The 22,084-nt window shown below is 42.4% G+C and overlaps 1 protein-coding gene across 6 annotated transcripts in view; it reads left to right on the top strand.

Annotated features, from left to right (window-relative positions):
- Positions 1–19,415, top strand: part of sema5ba (sema domain, seven thrombospondin repeats (type 1 and type 1-like), transmembrane domain (TM) and short cytoplasmic domain, (semaphorin) 5Ba) — a 108,950-nt gene extending 89,535 nt beyond the window's left edge. For all 6 annotated transcript variants that reach the window (XM_028991718.1, XM_028991717.1, XM_028991720.1 and 3 more), the window contains 9 exons: positions 3,371–3,514; positions 3,864–4,011; positions 5,470–5,695; positions 6,842–7,054; positions 7,573–7,743; positions 9,387–9,521; positions 11,295–11,339; positions 12,316–12,521; positions 17,706–19,415. In XM_028991718.1, coding sequence (XP_028847551.1) covers positions 3,371–3,514; positions 3,864–4,011; positions 5,470–5,695; positions 6,842–7,054; positions 7,573–7,743; positions 9,387–9,521; positions 11,295–11,339; positions 12,316–12,521; positions 17,706–17,873 — 1,456 coding nt within the window. In that variant the 3' untranslated portion in view covers positions 17,874–19,415. The remainder of the gene's footprint in view (positions 1–3,370; positions 3,515–3,863; positions 4,012–5,469; positions 5,696–6,841; positions 7,055–7,572; positions 7,744–9,386; positions 9,522–11,294; positions 11,340–12,315; positions 12,522–17,705) is intronic.
- The last annotated feature ends 2,669 nt before the right edge of the window (positions 19,416–22,084 follow it).

The raw sequence follows: 22,084 nt of genomic DNA, 5'->3' as shown, positions 1-22,084 counted from the left end.
TATTACCATAGTCATGACCAAGTGCTGTACAGTGACAAAATACGATTCATTGTATGAATAAAAACTGAGTCCAAGCCTTGTAAAACACCTTAAAACCGGTGTATCATCCTCTAGCAGAGCAGAATGCCAATTTAAACGTTTTTTTTAAACTCCGGCAGATCTCACTTGCAAATCCAGGCTGTTCCACGCTTTGATGATCCACTGAAAAGCCCATGACAACAATGTTCTAGAAACCATGTAAGAGATTTAAAAAAATGCAAGAAATAGTGGTGCCTCTCCATTAATTCTTTCATAACAGGGACAGTGGTGGCCTAGCGGTTAAGGAAGCGACCCTGTAATCAGAAGGTTGCCGGTTCGAATCCCGAGCCGCCAAGGTGCCACTGAGGTGCCACTGAGCAAAGCACCGTCCCCACACACTGCTCCCCGGGCGCTGGTCATGGCTGCCCACTGCTCACTTAGGGTGATGGGTTAAATGCAGAGGACAAATTTCACTGTGTGCACCGTGTGCTGTGCTGCTGTGTATCACATGTGACAATCACTTCACTAATTTAAATTTAAAATTAATAAACCAATAATAAACCAACAATTAGTCAGTTCTAAATGAATGAGCAAATGCTAGATGTTCATGCCTTTTGATCTAGACCAATGTACAGGTAGTTAGACTAAGCCTGAGGAGGCCTAACTAGGCCTTTAAAGTTCTTGTCAATGATTAAGCCCAAATTTATGCTTTATGGTGGCAAAAGTAATCTAGTGGCAATGTTATCCAAGATGGTTGTATTACCAAATAAAATAATTAATATTTTTGTTTAAATTGAGAATTAATCACCATCCAAGGTGGTAACAGGTAATACCATGGCAACAGGCCTGCTTCTGCCTGGGGAGCACAGTCAGTGCAGGGCACTTAGAAGTAGAATTGTCACCTCATGCTGCCACCGGGCCCCCAGGGCGGCGCTGGCGACCTGGTATGACTTCCCCAGTTCTGCTGCATGTCCTACCTCCCGTTCCCATTCCCCCTCACCTCTAGCAGTCTCTAGTACAATGCCTCCAATCCCTGTCTCCTTCTCGTCTTCAGTGTACAGTCCTGCTCCAGCTATATCTGCAATCTTTATAAATTCTTATAAATTCAAAGCAATAAAATGTAAAATTTCAGTGTATGTATCAGTGCAGAACAACAACAGTTGCTGGTTTAATTTTTTGTTATACAAGTGTGAAGATCAGAAATGGACAGTGCAGGGAAGGTTACATTTAAAATGTATTCCGTTACAGATTACAAAATACATGCCCCAAAATGTAGTTTGTAACGTATTCCCTTAAGTTACTCAATGTGAGTAAAGTATTCTGAATACTCTGGATTACTTAATATATTGTCATGCTTTTTACAACTAAGCCAGGTGTGGACGGGTGGTGGTGCTAGCCTTGGGGTTCGCCTATGAACCAGAAGACCCGGGTTCAAGTCCCGCTTACTACCATTGTGTCCCTGAGCAAGACACTTAACCCTAAGTTGCTCCAGGGTGACTGTCCCCTGTAAATACTGATTGTAAGTCGCTCTGGATAAGGGCGTCTGATAAATACCGTAAATGTAAATGTCAACACATACAAGCAATCACAGATAATAAAAAAGCCATTTTTTTCCTGAACCATTTCTTTATTTATAAAGCTGAAAAGTGGAAAAGTATTAGACAAACATAAAATATGCCATTGAAAAGTATTTACTGTAATTGTCACCAACATATTCCATCACTTAGTTAAAATAAAAAGTTGCCTTGCACCAGAAGAATGACCCTCTTTTTGATCCTCAAACCCTCCGAGCCATGAGGTTAAACCTGGTGATGGCGTGTCACCTTACACACACTCAGTCCATGTGCACTGTAAGAGTATAAAGATCATGGTGTTTGTGGATTAAATCATATTTATTTACCATTTCAGGGGTAGCATGGATTTATGGGTGCTGAAACAGAGCACAAACTTGAGGGAATGCGCATGCGCAAATCCACTAGGTAGCACAACTCGATAGGCAGCATGTTTCGACAGAACACCTGTGTTATGCATGGTCCACTCAGCGTGGAATTACCAAAATTAGACAGGAGATAGAGAGGGGATAGCCTAAAGACAGCCGTGTAATCCATTTATTTAAAAAAAAGTAACTGTATTCTGATTATCACTCATTTAAACGGTAACTGTAACAAAATACAGTTACTCATATTTTATATTCTAAATACGTAACACCGGTACCACTAAGTACCATCCCCACACACTGGCATTCCATTTTTCCATTTTCCACTTCCATTGCAGAGCGACTTACAACCAGTAGTTACAGGGACAGTCCCCCCCCTGGAGCAAGGGTTAAGTGTCTTGCTCAGGAAAAGTAAGTGGGATTTGAACCTGGGTCTTCTGGTTCATAGGTGAGTGTGTTACCCACTAGGCTACTACCACCTACTACCACCCTACCACGCTACTACACCCTACCCTAACACCCATTAATACATTTATGGTAAAATATAATCTTGTGAAAATATTTGTACCTGATTTATGTCTGGCCACTTTTTTCAATGGGAACATAGATCAAACCCTTAAACAGCATTCTCTTGTGCCAAGAAAGTCTTATTTTAAAGCAAATGTGTGCTGGATTCCTGTAAATCAAGCCCTGATTTACCTTAAAAAATTTAAAATTAAGTTGTTACAAGTAATGGTATGTATGTTGTTTTTAATGTATGTATTAATTAATTTCACATTACAGATTATGTATATTATTCTAACTTGAACAGATCCTTTTTCCAATGCATAATTCTGGACTATTTCAATCTTGTCTGATATGGTACTCCAATGTCTTTTGCTTCTCCTTTCAGAACTGAAAATACGAAACTTTAATTAAATAAATAAAATTTAAAAATGGTTGCCGGTTCGAATCCCGATGTGCCACGGTGCCACTGAGGTGCCACTGAGCAAAGCACTGTCCCCACACACTGCTCCCCGGGCACCTGTCGTAGCTGCCCAAGCTGCCCTGTCGTAGCTTACCAAGGGTGATGGTTAAAAGATGGTTAAAAATGGTTAAAACACATTTTGTAATGTGCATCTCATGGGCTGTGCTGCAGTGTATCACAATGACAATCACTTCACTTTCCCTTTCAAAAAGTTTCTGCCCAATAGTAGGTGTTAGTCTGGCTCTATTTCAACATTCTCAATTAATTGTCATGAATGATTGACTGAATGGCTTCAATTGGCTTGTATTAGTGCATGGAATACCATTAAAATCATGTTCAATTAACCAGGTTTAAATATGCTGTCAGACAAAAACATTTTTGTGGAAATATTGCTTATTGCTTAACTTTGACACCTTTAATTGATTGCTGCATAATTTTTCTCTGTACAGAAATGGTGGTTGGACCCCATGGTCATCATGGGGACAGTGCAGCACCAGCTGTGAGATCGGGTTCGAGGTACGTCAGAGGTCGTGCAACAACCCCTCGCCCCGTCATGGGGGACGAGTGTGCGTGGGGCAGATGCGAGAACAGAGGTGAGAGTTTTTCAGCCATAACACTGAGCACCAATAGAACTGCATTTAATTGCTGATACCAATAAAACACTTTCAATTAGATCCATTTGGAGAAATTGTAAAAATACATCTTAATAAAGTAATATTAGTGATCACTTAAATTACTAGATCACTTAAATCACTAGATTTGTTGTGTTAACTAAATCTGTTAACAAGTCTAACTTACCTGGTTGGTTTTTGCTTCAGACAAGTAGTAAATTATTCTGCTACAATTCAATATATATATATATGAAATTACTTGCACATTTATTCATGTTGTAATGCTCTATATTTGAATGACTTTCAATAAAATCATTTTCTTTCTCTATAGGTTCTGCAATGAAAAGTTGCCCTGTCCTCAGCCCATCTTCTGGTCATCCTGGGGTCCCTGGACCAAGTGTAGCACTGAGTGTGGAGGTGGGGTTCACTCCCGCATAAGGAACTGTGAGAATGGAAACAGCTGTCCTGGCTGTGCCCTGGTACATCTCCCATCACACACCCAACTTCACTTTTATGCATCAAAGCAAACTGCCATTCTCTGCCATTAAAAATAAACTAATGGTCTTTATTTTTATGGGCTTTATACACTTTAGATGTGAATTTTCAAGTTTCTTTGTATTTCAGTTAATAGCACCTTGTGATAGCAAAGGTGATATGAAGTGTAATTGCAGTGCATTAGTGGTATACAATGTGACAATATAATCAGCTGTGAAAGTGAAATGATTCACTTGTGATGCACAGCACACGGTGCAAACAGTGAAATTTGTCCTCTGCATTTAACCCATCACCCTGAGTGAGCGTGTGGGGACGGTGGCACCTCATTGGCACCTTGGCAGATCGGGATTTGAACCGGCAACCTTCTGATTACGAGGCCGCTTCCTTAAGCTTGAATAAATGAACAATAGAAGACATCAAATTATATGATGCAATATTTTACTCACAACAGAATTCAAATAACATAACAAAGGTTTTGACTGAAAGTTTTTAGAATTTTTTGCATATTATGCTCGTTTAAAATTTGATGCTTGCTTCACCATGGTGTAGCGTCTCCTCTTTTTTCAAAATAGTCTGAATATATCTGGACATGGAGTTTTGGTGTTAGAATTCCCATTCTTGCCTTATTGTAACGTTATTGTGTGTTGGCTGATTGAGTGTAACCGTTTCCACCATTTTTGTAAACTTGTTTAATCACCTATGCCTGGGTCCTTCCCTAACTTGTCATGACTTTGCAATTTGACGTGAAGAACAATGTTTTTAAAGTATTCCACAATCTTTTTAAACACTCTTACACAGATTGGCGCTACTCTTACACTAGCTAATCATGTTATGTTTTCTGTGTTCTGGCTCATGTCATTTGAAAGTCTTCTAGTGTTCATTTAATTCTAATTCTGAATATCTCAGTATTTCAGAGAGAAAGCTCCTTCTAGAGTAGAGTCAGCAGGGTATTAAATACGGCATTATGATAAGCAATTATTATAAAAATAGACCAAATTTTTTCTTAGTACGATTTGTGACTATCATGGAATGTTTAGACCTTTTAATTAAATTCCTGCTCTTGTCCGGGTATATAAATGGGGAATTTGTCTGACTACAATAGGTTAATAAATCACTTTCCTTTATATTGCTAAACTCACTCTGCACAGACTAAAACCCCATTAATTGTCTCTTAAGCATGAAATAACATTTAATCTGGACTACAGGTGAGAAGTTGGTGCGAAGTTGGTGCTAAATAGTGCGGTTTGCCTCTAGTGTCTCTCAGAAGTTCTAGAAGGACTTTTTTTCCGAAGCTCAAAAAAAAAAGAAAAACATTGAATTATATTGGCCAAGGTGACTGAAAAAGTATGAGAAAAGTTCAGTCCTGTAAAGTCTTGCGTTGAGGAAACATGATTTATGGGAAATGGGTGTGCTTCTGCAGTGACATTTTTGATGGTCCGCAGGAGTATAAAACATGCAACCTGGATGCATGCCCAGAGGTGCGGCGGAATACGCCCTGGACACCATGGATGCCTATGAATGTGACGCAAGGTGGAGCTCGACAGGAGCAGAGGTTGCGCTTTACCTGCCGCGCCCAGCTGCCAGATCCTCATGAGCTGCAGCTCGGTAAACGCAAGGTGGAGACACGGTTTTGTCCCAATGATGGCACAGCCACCTGCGACACTGACTGTGAGTGGAGAGACTCTGAAGCACCCATACAGCATACAAACAGCAACAATCTTTATATTAGTGCTCGACAGTTGGATTCAGACTCAACTGAATCGTCCCTGAATCAGGGATTTGATTTTAAAACATTGCAATAATGAAACTGTCATGATACAAATGTCAGAAACCATTATTTCTATGTTGAGAAGGTGTGAACACATCCGAACAAGCTGTTTTTTATCTGAAGATACATTTTAATCATGTTTTTCATTGTTTTACAGAATATATGTCCACTTTTTGTACTGTTTCGTTGTCTCTGTTGAGAGAATTTGCAGAACGTTGACCACCATACTTCCTGTTCTTTCTGTCTTCATTCATGGTCATTCATGGTGTTATGATGTACATTCAGACTACAACTGAACCCTCTACTGAACACACCCATTTACCTCCTCAAATGACACCATCTTTCATTGACAGTTTCTGAGGGTGTTGAAGGTATCTAACTCAACGATATCACAAACATCCTGCTAGTCACGGGCGTGTGTGTATGAGATGTGAAACCGGGTCTACCTCAGCCAGTCTCGTCCACCCTGGCGATAGCCTGTGGTTGCTCTTCATCTGTTGGTCAGTTTTTGCTTTTCGATGCATCGATTAGCCGGTTTCTTCTGTCACTCATGCACATCACATAGACGTGAGATGTGAAACTGACACAGCAGAGTAAACATGACAGGGCAGCTGAGCAATCTTGAGTTTTCAGCATGATGACAGTGGCTCCTTCTCTGCTGTTGTGGAATCGACTCGCTCGTACTTCATGCCACACTGAATTTCCTTTAAAACTGTAAGAACCAGTGGTAAAATGGATCCCAGTCATTTTTAGTGCTACACAGATCTGAAACGTTATTTTGCCAAATCCAAAATTTCCTCAGACACTAACATATTTCATAGTTAAACTAAATTAATTACATCTAATGGAGCTCTTCTCAACTATGTGGCAGTAATCTGAGGAAAATTTCTCCTGCACAAATGAGACAAATCAGCGCGCCTCTGAGTAATTCCATTTGGCATGGGAATTAATTCGACTTTTGATTGCACACTGAAAAGGCAAACACCAAAAAATGTTTGAATGTTCGGGGAAAATTAAACATTTTCTTTCAATATTTTTGGCCACAGCCTTGGTGGATGAACTGCTGCGAACACCGATGGTGCGAATGACTGGTTCCAGTTGGTCCAGTTGGGACATGTGGTCAGCCTGTTCTCAGGACTGTGCCAAAGGCTACCGGACCCGCAAGCGAACCTGTGCCACAGCTGAAGGCAAGAGTTCCCCCGCCTCCTGCAGAGGCTCGCCGGTGGAGTACCAGGACTGCAACGCCCAGCCATGCCCAGGTGAGATCTTAGCTTCTTCCATCACATGCTGCTAAGTGGAGTGCAGGTTTCATATCCTGAGCCCCACCCCCAAAAAGCAGCACAATATGCTCCCTAGGGCCACATTAAAAGAATTAAGGGAGGGAAAAACCTGAAAACAATGCATCGGCATTAGCTATGTGGTCATCTGACATGGGCTTTTCAACGGTCTATATCGGCCTATACAGCACTTCATTTCTGGGAAGTGTCCTTCTGTCTCCGCCCCCACTCCTCCCAATGGCCCGGCCAAACATCCCTCCATCACGTTTTGTTAGTATCACTGTATATGGATTGGTTGAATGGAGAGTCTGTTGTGAGCTGTAATGAGGCATGAGTGCGTTTTGAATACCTGCTCAGTGGTTTTTGTATTTGTCTGCTTGGCTTTTTGTCTCGTCCTGTTTGTCACTGTGCAATGTTTACTGTCTCTGTGGCTTTGCTGCCTGATCTTGACGTGTTTGTGTGCGTGTGTGGCACTGGCATCTGTGCTTTGTCTACTTCAGTGAAAGGCCTGTGGTCGTGCTGGTCGTCATGGTCTCAGTGTTCCGTGCCCTGTGGCGGGGGACACTATCAGCGCACGCGCACATGCAACAGCCCCGCCCCCACCAATGGAGGGGACATCTGCATCGGCCTGCACACCGAGGAGGCGCTCTGTAACACACACACCTGTGAAGGTAAACCACCTCCAAATGTAGACGGCCGTAAAACCTATAGATCAATATACATTTCCATAGATTTGTGTGTTTTAAACATGAGTCAGACAAATTTATCTTAAATTTAAACATGTGCAGGAATGTGTTGCCATCAGTCAGGATTTGGCCCAGAAGTTGATTGACAGCATGTCAGGGCGAATTGCATATATCTTGAAAAAAACACTGCAAATATTGATTCTTTGCATAAACTTGATGTAATTGTCAATAAAAGCCTTTGAAATGTATAAAATCCTTGTAATTATATTTCAATACACCACAGAAACGAGTGACAAAAGATCTAAAAACACAGCAAGGAGCAAACTTTGTGGGAAAACTACATTTGTGTCATTCATGAGGTGGTTGTAGCCTAGTGGGTAACACACTCGCCTATGAACCAGAAGACCCAGGTTCAAACCCCACTTACTACCATCGTGTCCCTGAGCAAGATACTTAAACCTGAGTGTCTCCGGGGGGGGGGGACTGTCCCTGTAACTACTGATTGCGTCAGATAAAATCTCAAAACTTTTGGCCATCTGTACATCTGTACATCTCCATAACGGTAAAACTACAGTGGCCCCCACAAACTATACAATCAGTGAACAGCAATCTCATTTACATCATTTAGTAGATCCAATCACCTCACTGATTGAGCTTTGGTGGCTGGGGATCCTACTAGTGAAGTGATTGTCAATTGTAATACACAGCACACGGTGCACACAGGGAAATTTGTCCTCTGTATTTAACCCATCACCCTTGGTGAGCAGTGGGAGCCATGACAGGCGCCCAGGGAGCAGTGTGTGGGGACGGTGCTTTGCTCAGCGTCAACCTACTGATTACGGGGCCGCTTCCTTAACCGCTAGGCCACCACTGCCCTGAGAAATACTGTAGTATTCCTCACCCCAGCTCATCCAGATTCAGGCTAATGAATAGTGACTACTGTGTCACTGTGTGGTGCACTTTCAGACAAGCATCTTTTAAAATGACAATTTGAGTATTGCAAGTTAATTGTGCAGGAATCCCGCTGATGTCAATACACACACAAACTCCTTAATCAACTCCTTTTCATTCTACTACACTATATCTACGATAATATCTCAATAGCTGTTTCAGCCATGTGCCAACTGAAATTATATCATAAAACTTCTAAGCACTCACTGACAGTCCATGCATTCACTGTTTCATGTAAAGGATTGATAATAGAGCAATCTGAGTGCTCAGCATACACAATTATCACGCCATAAGGATGTCATGTAATGTGGTGTGAACATAAAAAAGGATATTAGTCATGGATGGGCCCATATCTCAGTAATTCTTAAACTAGTAAGACTAAACTAGTCAAAAATCAGCTAGACAAAATCAGCATATTAACCTTTAAGGGTTAATTAAATATTTATTTACCTTGGCAAGAGTCAGAAACAGTATATTATGGACATGGTCAAGGTGAGCATGCTTGGCCTCCTACTGTCGAGATTATCACCTACATTGCCCCGTTCTAGACTGGAAATCCATCTAGGTTGACTGTTGCAGTACCACTGATAGCATTTGGAGATCTTTTTCACAGGCCCAGTACCACTCATGGTAAATTTGGATTTTCATTAATGAAGGTCCTTCTGCTCTCTTTGCAGGTGGTTGGATGACTTGGTCGGTGTGGTCAGGCTGTGATGACACAGGGCTGCAGCTGCGTAGTCGGACCTGTGGAGTGCAGGGAAGGCCATGTGTAGGAAACAGCACTGAGCACCGAGACTGCAATGAGATTCCAGGTGAGATTTGATGTTCACTGCAACTTCTCTAGACACATGAACTCAGTGTGAACCTGCTCTCATCTATGAAAAGCACAGGGTGCCAGAGCTGGACCTGCCTATTCAGTCGAGCTCCACAGTGCAGGGCAGTGAGTACAGGGTCCACTAGAGGACCTTTTGCCCTCGGGACATCCTCATGAACAGACATTCATGCCACTGACCCGCTGGAGGCCGCTGGCAGGACTCATCCTGCACAAACAACCAGATACTGGTCCTGCTGATGGGTTAAGGTCTTCCACTGCCCTGGCCAGCTCTCCTAGATTAACTCTTGGAATCTCCTAATTTGCTCGAGACTAACCTTCGTAAACCTTACTAAAACCTTAGTAAACCTTAGGCAATGGCATGTATTGATGTGCCACCCTGGTGGAGTTGGACTGCTTCTGCAACCAGGTATGTCCTCACGCTACCATTATTGACTGGTATGAGAGAAGAGAAGAATAAAAAACAGCCCCCAGACTTTAAGAAGTACAAAAACCAACATAAGCACATGGTCACTACAACATAAAAAAGTTGTGACTTGCAGCAGAGCAGATGGATGTACTCCAGCATAGACAAGAAGCCATGTTTCAGGCGCCCACACAGAGCCACCAGTTCATGCCATGGGTATGAAGTGGCAGAGTGGCGGGGGGAAGGTGCGGTGAGTGCATATCTGCACGTGTGTGTGTGTATGTGTATGTATGTATGTATGTATGTATGTATGTATCCTAGTGTCCTTGGGTTTGGGGGAGATGTTGGTTCAGCAGCGGCCTTTGAGCTGATTAGGGCATCCAAATGCAGCAAGGAAAGAGCTGTAATGTCACAGCTGTTCGAAAGTCTCTGGTCAACTCCATCCAAGCTGCCAGCCTCAGATGTTGTCCAATTTGCAATCAATGGTCACAGTCTTGAGTGCCCACAGCTCTGCCCACTCCATCAATCAATCTGGACAGCCTGAAGGTCTGGGAGAGTCTCTCAAGGTATAAGACAATAGACTAGACAAGACGAAAGAAGCATGGGCAGGAAAGATAAGGGGAGGGATAGCAGCGCGTCTGTCTCCGCTGAGAGCCAATGAGGAATGGGGAACTCAGTGGCACCTTGGCTTTTTGGGATGTAAGGTGTCCTGGATAAGGACATCTGGTAAATACCTAGCTGTGTTTAATGAAACCCTCTTATCTGATTAATTGGTGTAAAACTGAACACATCAACCATGGATACTCCAATATTGGCCCCACCATATTTCTCATTTGAATTTTCTAGTAAGGAAATCTTCAGCTTAAAAAACTACTGAAATTATTCAACATCAACATGATGGTTTTCTCAATAAGGCACAAAATCAGTCAGTGACTTTAATTATGTAAACCGTTACAGCCCTAATGTGTGTGTATCTGGGAAGTGAGTGTTTTTTAATACATGAATGATTGGATGACAACCCTCTGTATTCAGCAAGGCAAAATATGCAGCACTGCAACTTAATCAAGCACCTTAATTAATATACATTTGATTTCACTGCATAGACTAACATCCCATTTTTCTCCAGTTTTCAGTGATGCATAGGAAAGTGGCATCTTTGCCTGAAATTAATGACACATGCAGGCGTTTTGGTCCATGGGCTGGTAGTAGCCTAGTGGGTAACACACTCTCCTAGGAACTGGAAGACCACAAAGTCCCAGGTCCAAAAGTGGCTCTGGATAAGGGTATCAGCCCTAAATGTAACTTCATGACACACATAGTATGTAATCATCATTTGTCTTTTCCCAGTGATTCTGCCGGCATCTGGATACAACAAAGATCAGCAGTGTGGAAGTAAGTGCCTGTGGCTTTCTGATGGCTATGTGTATGGCTATGAGTGGATTTAGCAAGATTAGCAGATAAGCAAGCGTGAAAGACAGGTTTGTGTTGTTGGGTGGAGGTGGTGAGTATAGCTCCACCCTAACATGGATTACCCACGATCCACTCTGGAGAGATATCCCAACCTCAGAGGAGGAGCTCATTATTCATACTTGCTTTCATTGACCCAATTAAAGTAGTGGTGAGGCTCTGACCCCACTGCCTCTACTCATGTATGCAGTCACAGTGGCAGACCAATCAGGGACAATATCAGCCAATATTAATACTTTTTCGTTGTTAAAGAGTTGCTTTATAGAAGTGTGTCATTATTTATTAGGTGAATGAATCATCAGAAAACCTTTTCACTATGTGTTTAAATGTATTATTATGCATCTTCGTTATATTGACACGGACACAAAATTCCTCCTTGTCAGAGACATTCCCTACATAAAGATGGAGATGCAGTTCTACAGTCGATTCAAATGACTCATGTTTTTTGTGCACTCAATAGTGTACACATTAGCAAATATTCTTCCAACACTTGTTGGTTTGCTTGCTCTTTCTGCCATTATTCCAACCTCAGCACTGCTGGGTCAAAGGCTGCAGGGTAGGGTTGGAGCCAAGTGTGCATGCAACAAGTTAAAGAAGCAGTGTTGGCAGAGACATTTAGGGCAACAGTGGCCTAGCGGGTAAGGAAACGGACCCGTGATGAGGTCCCAGGTTCGAATCCTGCCACTGAACAAATCACCGTCCTCACACACTTTCATGGCTGCCCGCTTCTTAACAAGGGCGAAGACTTAAAAGCAGAGGACATATTTCATTGTGTCACTGTGTGCTCTTTCACTATGACAATCACTTCTCTATAAAATTTGGTACATTTGATAAAATAGGATCAAGCCCAACCTGAGAGAGGGCTGAGGCTAAGAAGTGCTTATGTATTTTATGTCTACAGGATTCACTCTTCTACACCTGATAGCCACGGGCGTGTCCTGTTTCCTGGGCGCTGGCCTGCTCTCCTTCCTGGTGTACGTTTACTGCCAGCACTTCCACAAGCCTTCACAGGAGTCTGCCGTCATTCACCCGACCACGCCCAACCATCTCAGCTACAAGGGCAACACCACCCCAAAAAATGAGAAATACACTCCCATGGAGTTTAAGGTTTGTATAAAGTCTTTATTAGACCATGTAGTTTGTCTGATCTCTCAAAATTCAGTTGGCTGAAAATCTGTAAACCACGTGGTATATAAAAACAACGAATAATCCCAACATTGGCAGATCTCTTCACAAGCACTGAAACAGTGATTCATTCTACATTATTACATTATTTTGAGTCAGCTTTATCCAGACACACATTTTATTTTATCATCTTTTAAAATAGGTAAGTCTCAGCTTCATGTCATTAAATATGTTAATTCACTTTTTTTTTTTTAACATAAATTTACATCTGGGGTCATACAGGGGCAGTGGTGGCCTAGCGGTTAAGGAAGCGGCCCCGTAATCAGAAGGTTGCCGGTTCGAATCCCGATCCGCCAAGGTGCCACTGAGGTGCCACTGAGCAAAACACGTCCCCCCACACTGCTCCCCGGGCGCCTGTCATGGCTGCCCACTGCTCACTCAGGGTGATGGGTTAAATGCAGAGGACAAATTTCACTGTGTGCACCGTGTGCTGTGCTGCTGTGTATCACATGTGACAATCACTTCACTTTACAGGTCATACATACCCAGGGCATAATGGGCTTTCAGGCATGTTTTTGAACTGTGACCATGCCACCATGACCACGCTTTATGTGTGCTTTTTTTTTTTACACGCTGTAACGTGTTTGGTCTGTGTCATGGAGGAAACGCTGGTGAAGTTTACAGAGAAGGAAGATCCACCTGGAAGATCGAGCTCACACCACCGCTGGGGTCCCATCACACTATATTACTCTTACAGCACCTCAGTTCCGCCACACCCGGGTAAACGGCTGTAACCGCTCCTACTTGAGACGGGGACAGTAAACATACCAAAACGTCTCAATTCATATGTACAGGGAATAATAAGAGGGACCACGGGAGCTTCAACCAGTCTGCTCGGTTCCTCTGCATGATGAAAAAGAAAAGCTGCATCACAACCGGGGCAGATGATTAACCCCACCCACAGCCTAGTGCTGTGCATTTAAAGGAGTGCTACACAAATATACTGTATACACTGTACACGCTAAAACACACTGTACAACTGTTACACGCTAAAACAGACCATGTGTGACGCCTGGTCAGAGCTCCCCTTTCACACGGTGTTTCTCCAGGGGTGATGGTTAAAAGCAGAGGACACTTTTCGTTGTGTCAGTGTTTCACAATGACAATCACTTCACTTCTTACCTCTGCATTCCTGCCACATCAACACCATCTGAGCGGCTGTTTTCTGCAGGAGGCAACATGACCTCAAAGAGTGAGCCTGAGCCAGGAGCATGTCTCATGACTAGCCTCTCGAAGCTTCATCATGATGGGTGTAAGTGCAATAGGACTGTAGTCATTGAGGCATGACACTGAAGACTTCTTCGGCAGGGGCACAATGGTGGTGACCTTAAGACATGTATGAACAACTGTGGTGCTCAGTGAGATGTTGAAGATGTCTGTGAGAATATCTGCCAGCTGCACATTCTCTTCCAGGGATGTTGTGTGGTCCAGCAGACTTTCGTGAGTTACCTTTGCGCATAATGGAAAGTTTGATCAGTGGAAGGAGGGTTTCCTCTCAGTCACGGTGTTCTGTTTGTCTAATCGTGCGTAGAAGTCATTCAGCGCATCTGGTAGGGAGGGATCACTGTCACAGGTTTTAGTCCTGTTGTGTGTGACTGCCTGGATGCCCTGCCACATACGCCCGTGTCACCGCTGTCATGGAAGTGGCTGTGACTTTTCTGCCCATGTGCATGCTTTGCTGCTCTAATGGCTTAAGACAGTTTGGCCCTCACTGATCTTATGGCCACCTTGTCACCCTTCCTGAAGGTGGAGTCTCAAGCTCACGTACCTCTGAGATGCGTGGGGTACTAGGGTTTCCAGACAAACCATTCGCAACCGACTCCACCGCTTTGGCTTGAATGCCAGATGACCGTTGCAGGTGAAACCACTGACACCAAGACACCACCGTGAACGTTTGCAGTAGGCACAAGACTATGTGACCTGGACAATGCAGCTGTGGTCTACAGTCCTGTTCACTGATGAGTGTCATGTCAGCGTTGGTGGAGAAGGTGAGGTGAGCGATAAGCTGAGGTCAGCATGGTCCCCAGGGTTTGCTTTGGTGGAGGACCTGGGCAAGCATCAGCGCATTGTACATGGCTAAGTTACTGCACATTCTTACCTCAGAGACATCATAGAACCCATCATCATCCCCCAATTCCGCCAGCACACCCACAGCTTTCTGTTCATGGATGATAATGCTCCACCACATTATGGCAGAATTGTCACATCTCGACTTCAGGAAGTTGGAGTGTCTCATATGGAATGGCCATCAATGTCCCCTGACCTGAACCCCATAGGGCACGTCTGGGACCAGTTGAAACAGAGACTGAATGATCGTACCCCACTCCCATGTGACCTGGCACAACTGCGTGTAGCAGTGGAAGAGTGGAACGCAGTGCCTCATGAGGCTGGTGAGGAGCATGTCGCTGTCAAGATGTCGCTGTAAAGCTGTCATTGCGGCAAATGATAGAAACACTTGCTACTGATATTGTCAGTTTTTGTTATTTGGGCTTTTATCTGTTATGGTCTAAATTTTTGGGGTAATAAATATTAAACTAATGAAAATGGTGTTTATCATATCAAAGGGAACGTTTACTTTACTTAAAATTCAGAGCAAATAGGAGAAGCACTCCTGTAAATAACAATATCCCTAACTTATAGTGAGTAGTGTATATCATTTGAGCTTTACATACATATACATTAATTACAGTCCCTGTCAAAAGTCTTGTTGCTTGTGTATAAATTGACCAAGTGCAGCTGAAATATATTTGTAATCAAGATTTTTGCAAGAAATGGTTCATTTTATTCCCAACATCTTTGACAATAATGTTTCAGTGCAAAACAAACTGTCAAAAAGTATTCTAATATTCAAAGCTTGGTAAAGCCCATTGAGTCCATTTTTGCAAAGACATAAGTGTGTCCTTGTCATATGAGCTTCACCTGTGACTAAAAATGGATCAATTAGGTCTCAGGTGTGTTTAAAAAGAACCCCAGAACCCCACTAGACCTTCACATCAACTGCAACTAGACCTCTGCAAACATGCATAAGATTCACCCTGAGACTAACGAGGCTGAAGACCAGATCCACTGCTGATGTGGCAGACACCTTCAATGTGTCTCAGTGTCAAGTACAGAGGATAAAAAAAGAAAAGATTTGAAGAGACTGGAGACGTTTTTGACAAGCCCAGGTTAGGCAGAAAATGGGCCAGCCCATTTTCCACTGCAGCAGAGCTCCACGAGACCTGGTCACCTGAAGTCCCTGTGTCAACCAGAACAGTTTGTCAGATTCTGTCTCAATATGACCTCCATGGTCAAATCAGTGCCCAGAAGCCAATACTAAACAAATGACAATTGAAAAACCGTGTGGCATTTGCCAAGGCCCACAGCCTGCTAAAAGGATTGATCCTGGAAAAGTGGCAAATATTGCAGGAGACCTACTGGAGCCCACATGGATCCGAGATACACCCAGAAAACAGTGAAGTGGTCTGGGGTTGCATCCAGTATGGGGGTGTACAAGAGATCTGCAGGGTGGAAGGCAACATCAAAACAAAATCTTAGCTACCTTTTATATTCCCAACCATAAAAGAGACCAAATTCTGCAGCAGTATGGTGCACCATCACATTCTTCCATCTCCACATCAAAGTTCCTCAAGGTGAAGAAGATCAAGATGCTCCAGGATTGACCAGCCCAGTCACCAGACATGAACATCATTGAGCATGTGTGGGGTAGGATGAAAGAGGAAGCATGGAAGACGAAACCAAAGAATATTGATGAACTCTGGGAGGCATGCAAGACTGCTTTCTTTGCTATTCCTGATGACTTCATCAAAAAATTGTATGAATCCTTGCCATACCGCATGGATGCAGTCATACAAGTTATTAAATTAGGATCTTTCAGCACCACTGCTTAATTTGCTGACACATTAGCAGTATTTGCAGTAAATTTGTTCCATTTCTGTATAGGCGACAAAGATTTTGTCTTGCCAAAATTTGACATTTCTGTCTTGATTAAATGATAAATCTTTTTTCAGTGAAACTAATTCATTTCAATACATTAAACATCATTTGGTAGGTTTTAGCTTTTCATATGAGCTATTTCTAACACTAATTGATTAATTAAATGTCAGGTTAATACAAAATAGATAAACGACAAGACTTTTGTCAGGGACTGTATATATTACATACACAGCTTGCAGTGTGTGTGGGTTTGGTCTTGTACGGCGGTCTCCTGGTCCTCAGTGAATGTCTTGAGGACCAGGGCCTTTATTTATGGATGCATTATGTAGCTAGTGGTACCTGATTGTCTTCGCTATCCAATTAGCAAAGCTATTCACCGTCTCCCCACCGTCTCCTTCTCTCCTTGCTCTGACACTTGTGCCAGCTCTTCGCCATGGTTACCATTGATCACTGATGTGCCCAGGGTTTCATTATGAGCTGTGTCAGGCTTCAGATAAAGGTTACCAAGGTGGCAGGTGTTAACAGAACCAGCATCTCCTGCACAGACCCAGACAGTTAATTAGGGACCCTCTGCAGGAGATTGAAGTTTATCTTAATAAAGATGGAAATATCTAGCAAGAGCAGAGGTTTGATTGTCAGCCTTCATGGGAAGGATCCCTGTGGAAACCCAAGAATCATCCTTTTTGACCATTATTGTCCATAGCACTTACCAGTCCATTACAACATAGATTGCTGTATACGTATTTATATGAACTCATCCAAAATTAAATAGAACTTAAAACAAACACTCATATTGCTCATGGGTTTAGACACATAGGTGCACGCTGCTGAACCCTTCAGAAAAGATGCATGAAGAAGTACGAATTAAGCATTTGGCACATACTGTTTTTGACACAGATGTCATGGATTTGGGTGTTCCAGCTACGATTGAAATTTGCTTTTTTTGCTTTTTTTTTTTTAAATAGTTTTTAATCAACCCCTTGTGCATAACCTCTTCCACTTGATACCTGAGCATTGGGTTCAGAGTATTTATATAATTATGTTCATTATCAGCATCTCTCACCAATGACTTCCTGTCTCCTTTGCTCTGTCTCGGTCACTCTCCTGCAACTTGTATTGATTTCTCTGGTCCACCCTTTTAATCACTGTCAAATTCTCTCTGCCCTGTAGACACTGAACAAGAACAACCTGCTTCCAGACGAGAGGACGAACTTCTTCCCATCACCACTGCAGCAGACCAATGTCTACACCACCACCTACTACCCAACAGCACTGGGCAAGTATGACTACCGGCCAGACTCGTCCCCTTCCCCCTGCAGGACCTACAACCACAGCTGAGGCTCTGGGTGCCATGGTGACAGGTCTGGCTTGAAGCTCTAGGCCTTTCCTTCATCGTCTCATCAGAATGGAACTCTTTCCTCTGTTGATGGAATCCTGTCACTTTGATCGTGGCTGTTGACTTTGTTCATGCATCAGGTGATCTATCTTCTCCCGACATCTGCAACAATGACATGCTATGGGAGACAACCTGGGGTGGATTTCCTCCTTCACAGTCAGGAGCCAAAGGTCCAGGGAGCAGAAGATACTTTATAGCAGAAGATACACAGTTTGCTTGCATTTGTGACCTGTCAGCCATGTGGCTCTCCACTACATACCAACAAACCCAAATCCACACAGTCTACCTGACTGCATTTTTAAAAACACTCATCACTATGGCAACTGTGGATATTGTAGAGTCTAGCAACTGGGACAACCAATGGTGCCTGCTGGAATTTTTAGGACACTTTCAGTCAAATCACTCTGCTGAGTACTGTACATGTTGGGGTTATATTATATTTACTATTTTGCCAGGGAAGCCAGCATTGGAATAAATTAAGTGTTGGGCCACTCATATTTTATTGTTATTTTAAAGATGGAAAATATTGTTTTATAGAAAGCAAGAATAGTTGAAGAGCTGTTTATTTAAGCAAAATTACTCCCATAAAGTAATTTCTACCATGTTATTATTTTTTTTTTTTATCAATGTAGATATACTATTAAGTCACATTTCTTTCTGCATAGATGAAAATATTAATTTAATATTGTTATAAATTATAACTGTAGCAAGAAAATTAAGAAATTCTGTGGTATTAACAGAGCTATACTCTGGAGTTGTAACAGTGTCAATATAGGCAAAGATGGTGAAATATGAGCATATGAGTTCCATTTTTACTGTCATGCAATCATTATTATTCACAAATGGGGGGCGTTACATCCCAGCCCAGCTGTGTGGGGTCCCAGCACTGTCCCTCACACATCTCATATATGTGGTATATTGCTTGGGCAGGATGTTGTATTCATCACATGGGGTGATCTATGGCAAAAGTGGGTTTTAATAAGAGCCATGGAGAACTATTTTTATTACTCAACAATCGAGTACCATGGGTTCAGCTACGCACAAGCTGTGTACATAGGCACCTACAACCCAGTATAATGTAAATGTACATTGTATAGCTAACACCATTTTATTTCTCTGGTGATATCCGCATTTTGCAATCTAAAGAGAAGCACTGAATGTGTATATGAACCATACAAACAATCGGGGCCTGTTAGCTACGAGTGGACACAACCCTGGGTTTGTGGGCAGAATGGGTGGGGGGTGGTATTTATGTTAAATTCTGCCAGAAGTCATGATTAAGTCAAATTAGTCCAGTTCTCTGAACAGGCTTTTGGCTGTAACGTTAACGTTCTCATGCAGTGCAGTGCCCTACTATGCAACTGACCAGACTGTACTGTTAGATCCATGGTGTAGATTTTTATCACTGCCTTTTAAACACTGTGAATTTTTGGTACTCTATATTTTTGTATGTTGTACATAATAAAATCTTAATGTCAACCTGACAAGCTACATGCTGTAGTCTGTCCTGTGCGGTCTTGTTTTTCTTAGTAATCTCACGACTGGACTACTGTAACTACCTTCTAGCTGGTCTACCACTATGTACCATCCGACCTCTACAACTACTACAAAATGCAGCAGCACGACTGATCTTCAACCTTCCCAAGTTCTCCCACACCACCCCTCTGCTACGTTCCCTCCACTGGCTCCCAGTAGCTGCACGCATCAGGTTCAAAATACTGATGCTGGCCTACAAAGCCAAACATGGAGAAGCACCATCCTACCTCACAGCCCTTATAACACCTCACACTGCACCTGGTATACTCCGAGCCTCCAGTACTGCTCGCCTGGTCCGTCCATCTCTGAAGGTAAAAGGAAGACGCTCATCTAGACTCTTCTCTGTCTTGGCCCCTCGGTGGTGGAATGAACTTCCCTTCGAGGTCAGAACAGCTCAGTCACTGAGTATTTTCACACGGCAGCTCAACACCTTCCTCTTTAGAGAATATTTAGATGAACTTGTAACCTTCTTCTTGTCTGATTTCTGTATAGAAACTAGAACAGTGAATAAAAAGATTGTATTCATAGTTGGGGGTCCTAGTGAACCAGAATTGATCACTTTATTGATGGTAACTTAAGCACGTTGCAAGTCGCTCTGAATAAGGGTGTCTGCCAAATGCCTTAAATGTAAATGGTGGCCTGTTTTAATTTTAGTTTTAATCTACTTTTAGATTTTTGTGTCAAGCTTAGTTCATATTATCATATTTTAGTTCATATTATTTTTAGTCACGTCCATAATCATTTCAGTCTAGTCAAGTTTCAGTTGACTTAAGATCTGAGCATTTTAGTCTTATTTTAGTGAGAATCATCCATGATCAATTTAGCCGTGTCATATCAGACCATTGAAATTACCGAACAGGTGACAGTGGACGAATGAAACCAATTTGGCAAACTAACTCACACTTCAGATCAGCCATTTTGTGCTTTATGCACAGACCCTCATCCTGGAAAAGATACAAAGAAAGTTAAAAGCGATCAGTCTAACTGTCGAAGAAGGAAATGGAACAGCTGCATGTACGCTTGTATGCATAGGAGGACGATGGTAATAGTGATCAATGACTTTTCCTCTATTTTCACCAAGAAAGTGTTTGATGAGTGTTTATCTTTTTCAACTAACCTTTTTGACGTGAAGAAGCGGAGATGAGATTTAAATGCTGGTCATGGGATGATAACTGTAAGAAAATACACTGTTCAAAAAATAAAGGGAACACAATGAAACTCCAAGTCAATCACGCTTTTGTGGAATCAAACTGTCCACTTAGGAAGCAACACTGATTTACAATCAATTTTAAATTATAGGCAATTAGCAAGATCACTTGGTTCGATCTTGTACTGACCTTTGCTTTAAATATAGAAGACATAGTCACTCTTCCATGATCTGAGATAATCTCAGATCATTTCCTTATCACTTTTAAAATATGTCTTAGACACAATAAAATCAACTCACCGTGCTATAGAGACAAACGGACAATTACATCAAGTTCAGTGCAGAGGTTTATTACAACACTACCAGATTAATCACTGCTGATCGATTCACCTTCAGACACCGTCAAACTCGACCAAGCGACCAAATGTCTAGAATTATCACAGAGTGCTACGTTAGATAATGTTGCTCCCCTCAAAAGGAAAACTGTCTGAGATAAAAATGTAATACCATGGTATAATTATTACATACACTCGCTTAAGCAGACCGCCCGAACGTAAATGACATTGAAGTTTTCTTAACTATAGGAATTCTCTTAGCACAGCTCAATCAACGTAGCTGTCCTTTTTAATACATAAGACCAAAAATTATCCCAGATTCCTGTTAAATACAGTAGCCAAACTAACCAGGAATAAGACAGACATGGATACTATCACTCAATATCATCATAGTAGCGACGATTTTATGAATTTATTTGTGGAACGGCTTGCCAGTCAGTGTTCGGGACGCAGACACAGTCTCATTGTTTAAATCTAAACTGAAAACATCTCTGTTTTCTCTGGTCTTCTGTTAAAGTCCCAGACACAGTGCCAAAGTCCACTTTATGACACAGTCCCCCTGTTAAGCACAGACAGTGTTAAATTCACCCTAGTTAGGCTGTCCTAGTTAGGGTACCGGACCACTGTAGCACCAATATTCCAGTATAACCACATATTTCAGTATCGGTCGTACAGTGTCACCATCAGCCACTGTTTGTTCTGTCCGAGGTGCTGAATCAAGAATTCAGACCACCTGCGGTCTCCAGTGAAGAGACCACCAGATGAATCCTAGTCCCTAGCATTGAACTGCTGATGAGAGGACTTAGCATGAACCGAACCAGAAGGTATCTTCACATTTGCAACATTTATCAGACGCCCTTATCCAGAGTGACTTACAAACAACAACAACATTTATTTCTTATTTAGCCCAAAATCACATACAGTATGTCTCATTGGGCTTTGACAGGCCCTACAGTTGACCCTTCTGCACACAAGGAAAAACTCCACACAAAAAAGAAAGGAAGAAACCTTGGGAAGGAGTGATACAGAGAGGGAAGAGTAGCCTGCAAATGGTGTCAGTGCAGGTCTGGTGATGATTTGTACAATATAATAATAAGTCCTACAGTTGTAGGGCTGGAGAAGTCCAGAATGTAGT

This window comes from Denticeps clupeoides, chromosome 9, assembly GCF_900700375.1.
Source record: "Denticeps clupeoides chromosome 9, fDenClu1.1, whole genome shotgun sequence".
Lineage (NCBI taxonomy): Eukaryota > Metazoa > Chordata > Actinopteri > Clupeiformes > Denticipitidae > Denticeps > Denticeps clupeoides.
Note: the sequence above shows the minus strand (reverse complement) of the source record. Positions and strands in the feature narration are given on the sequence as shown.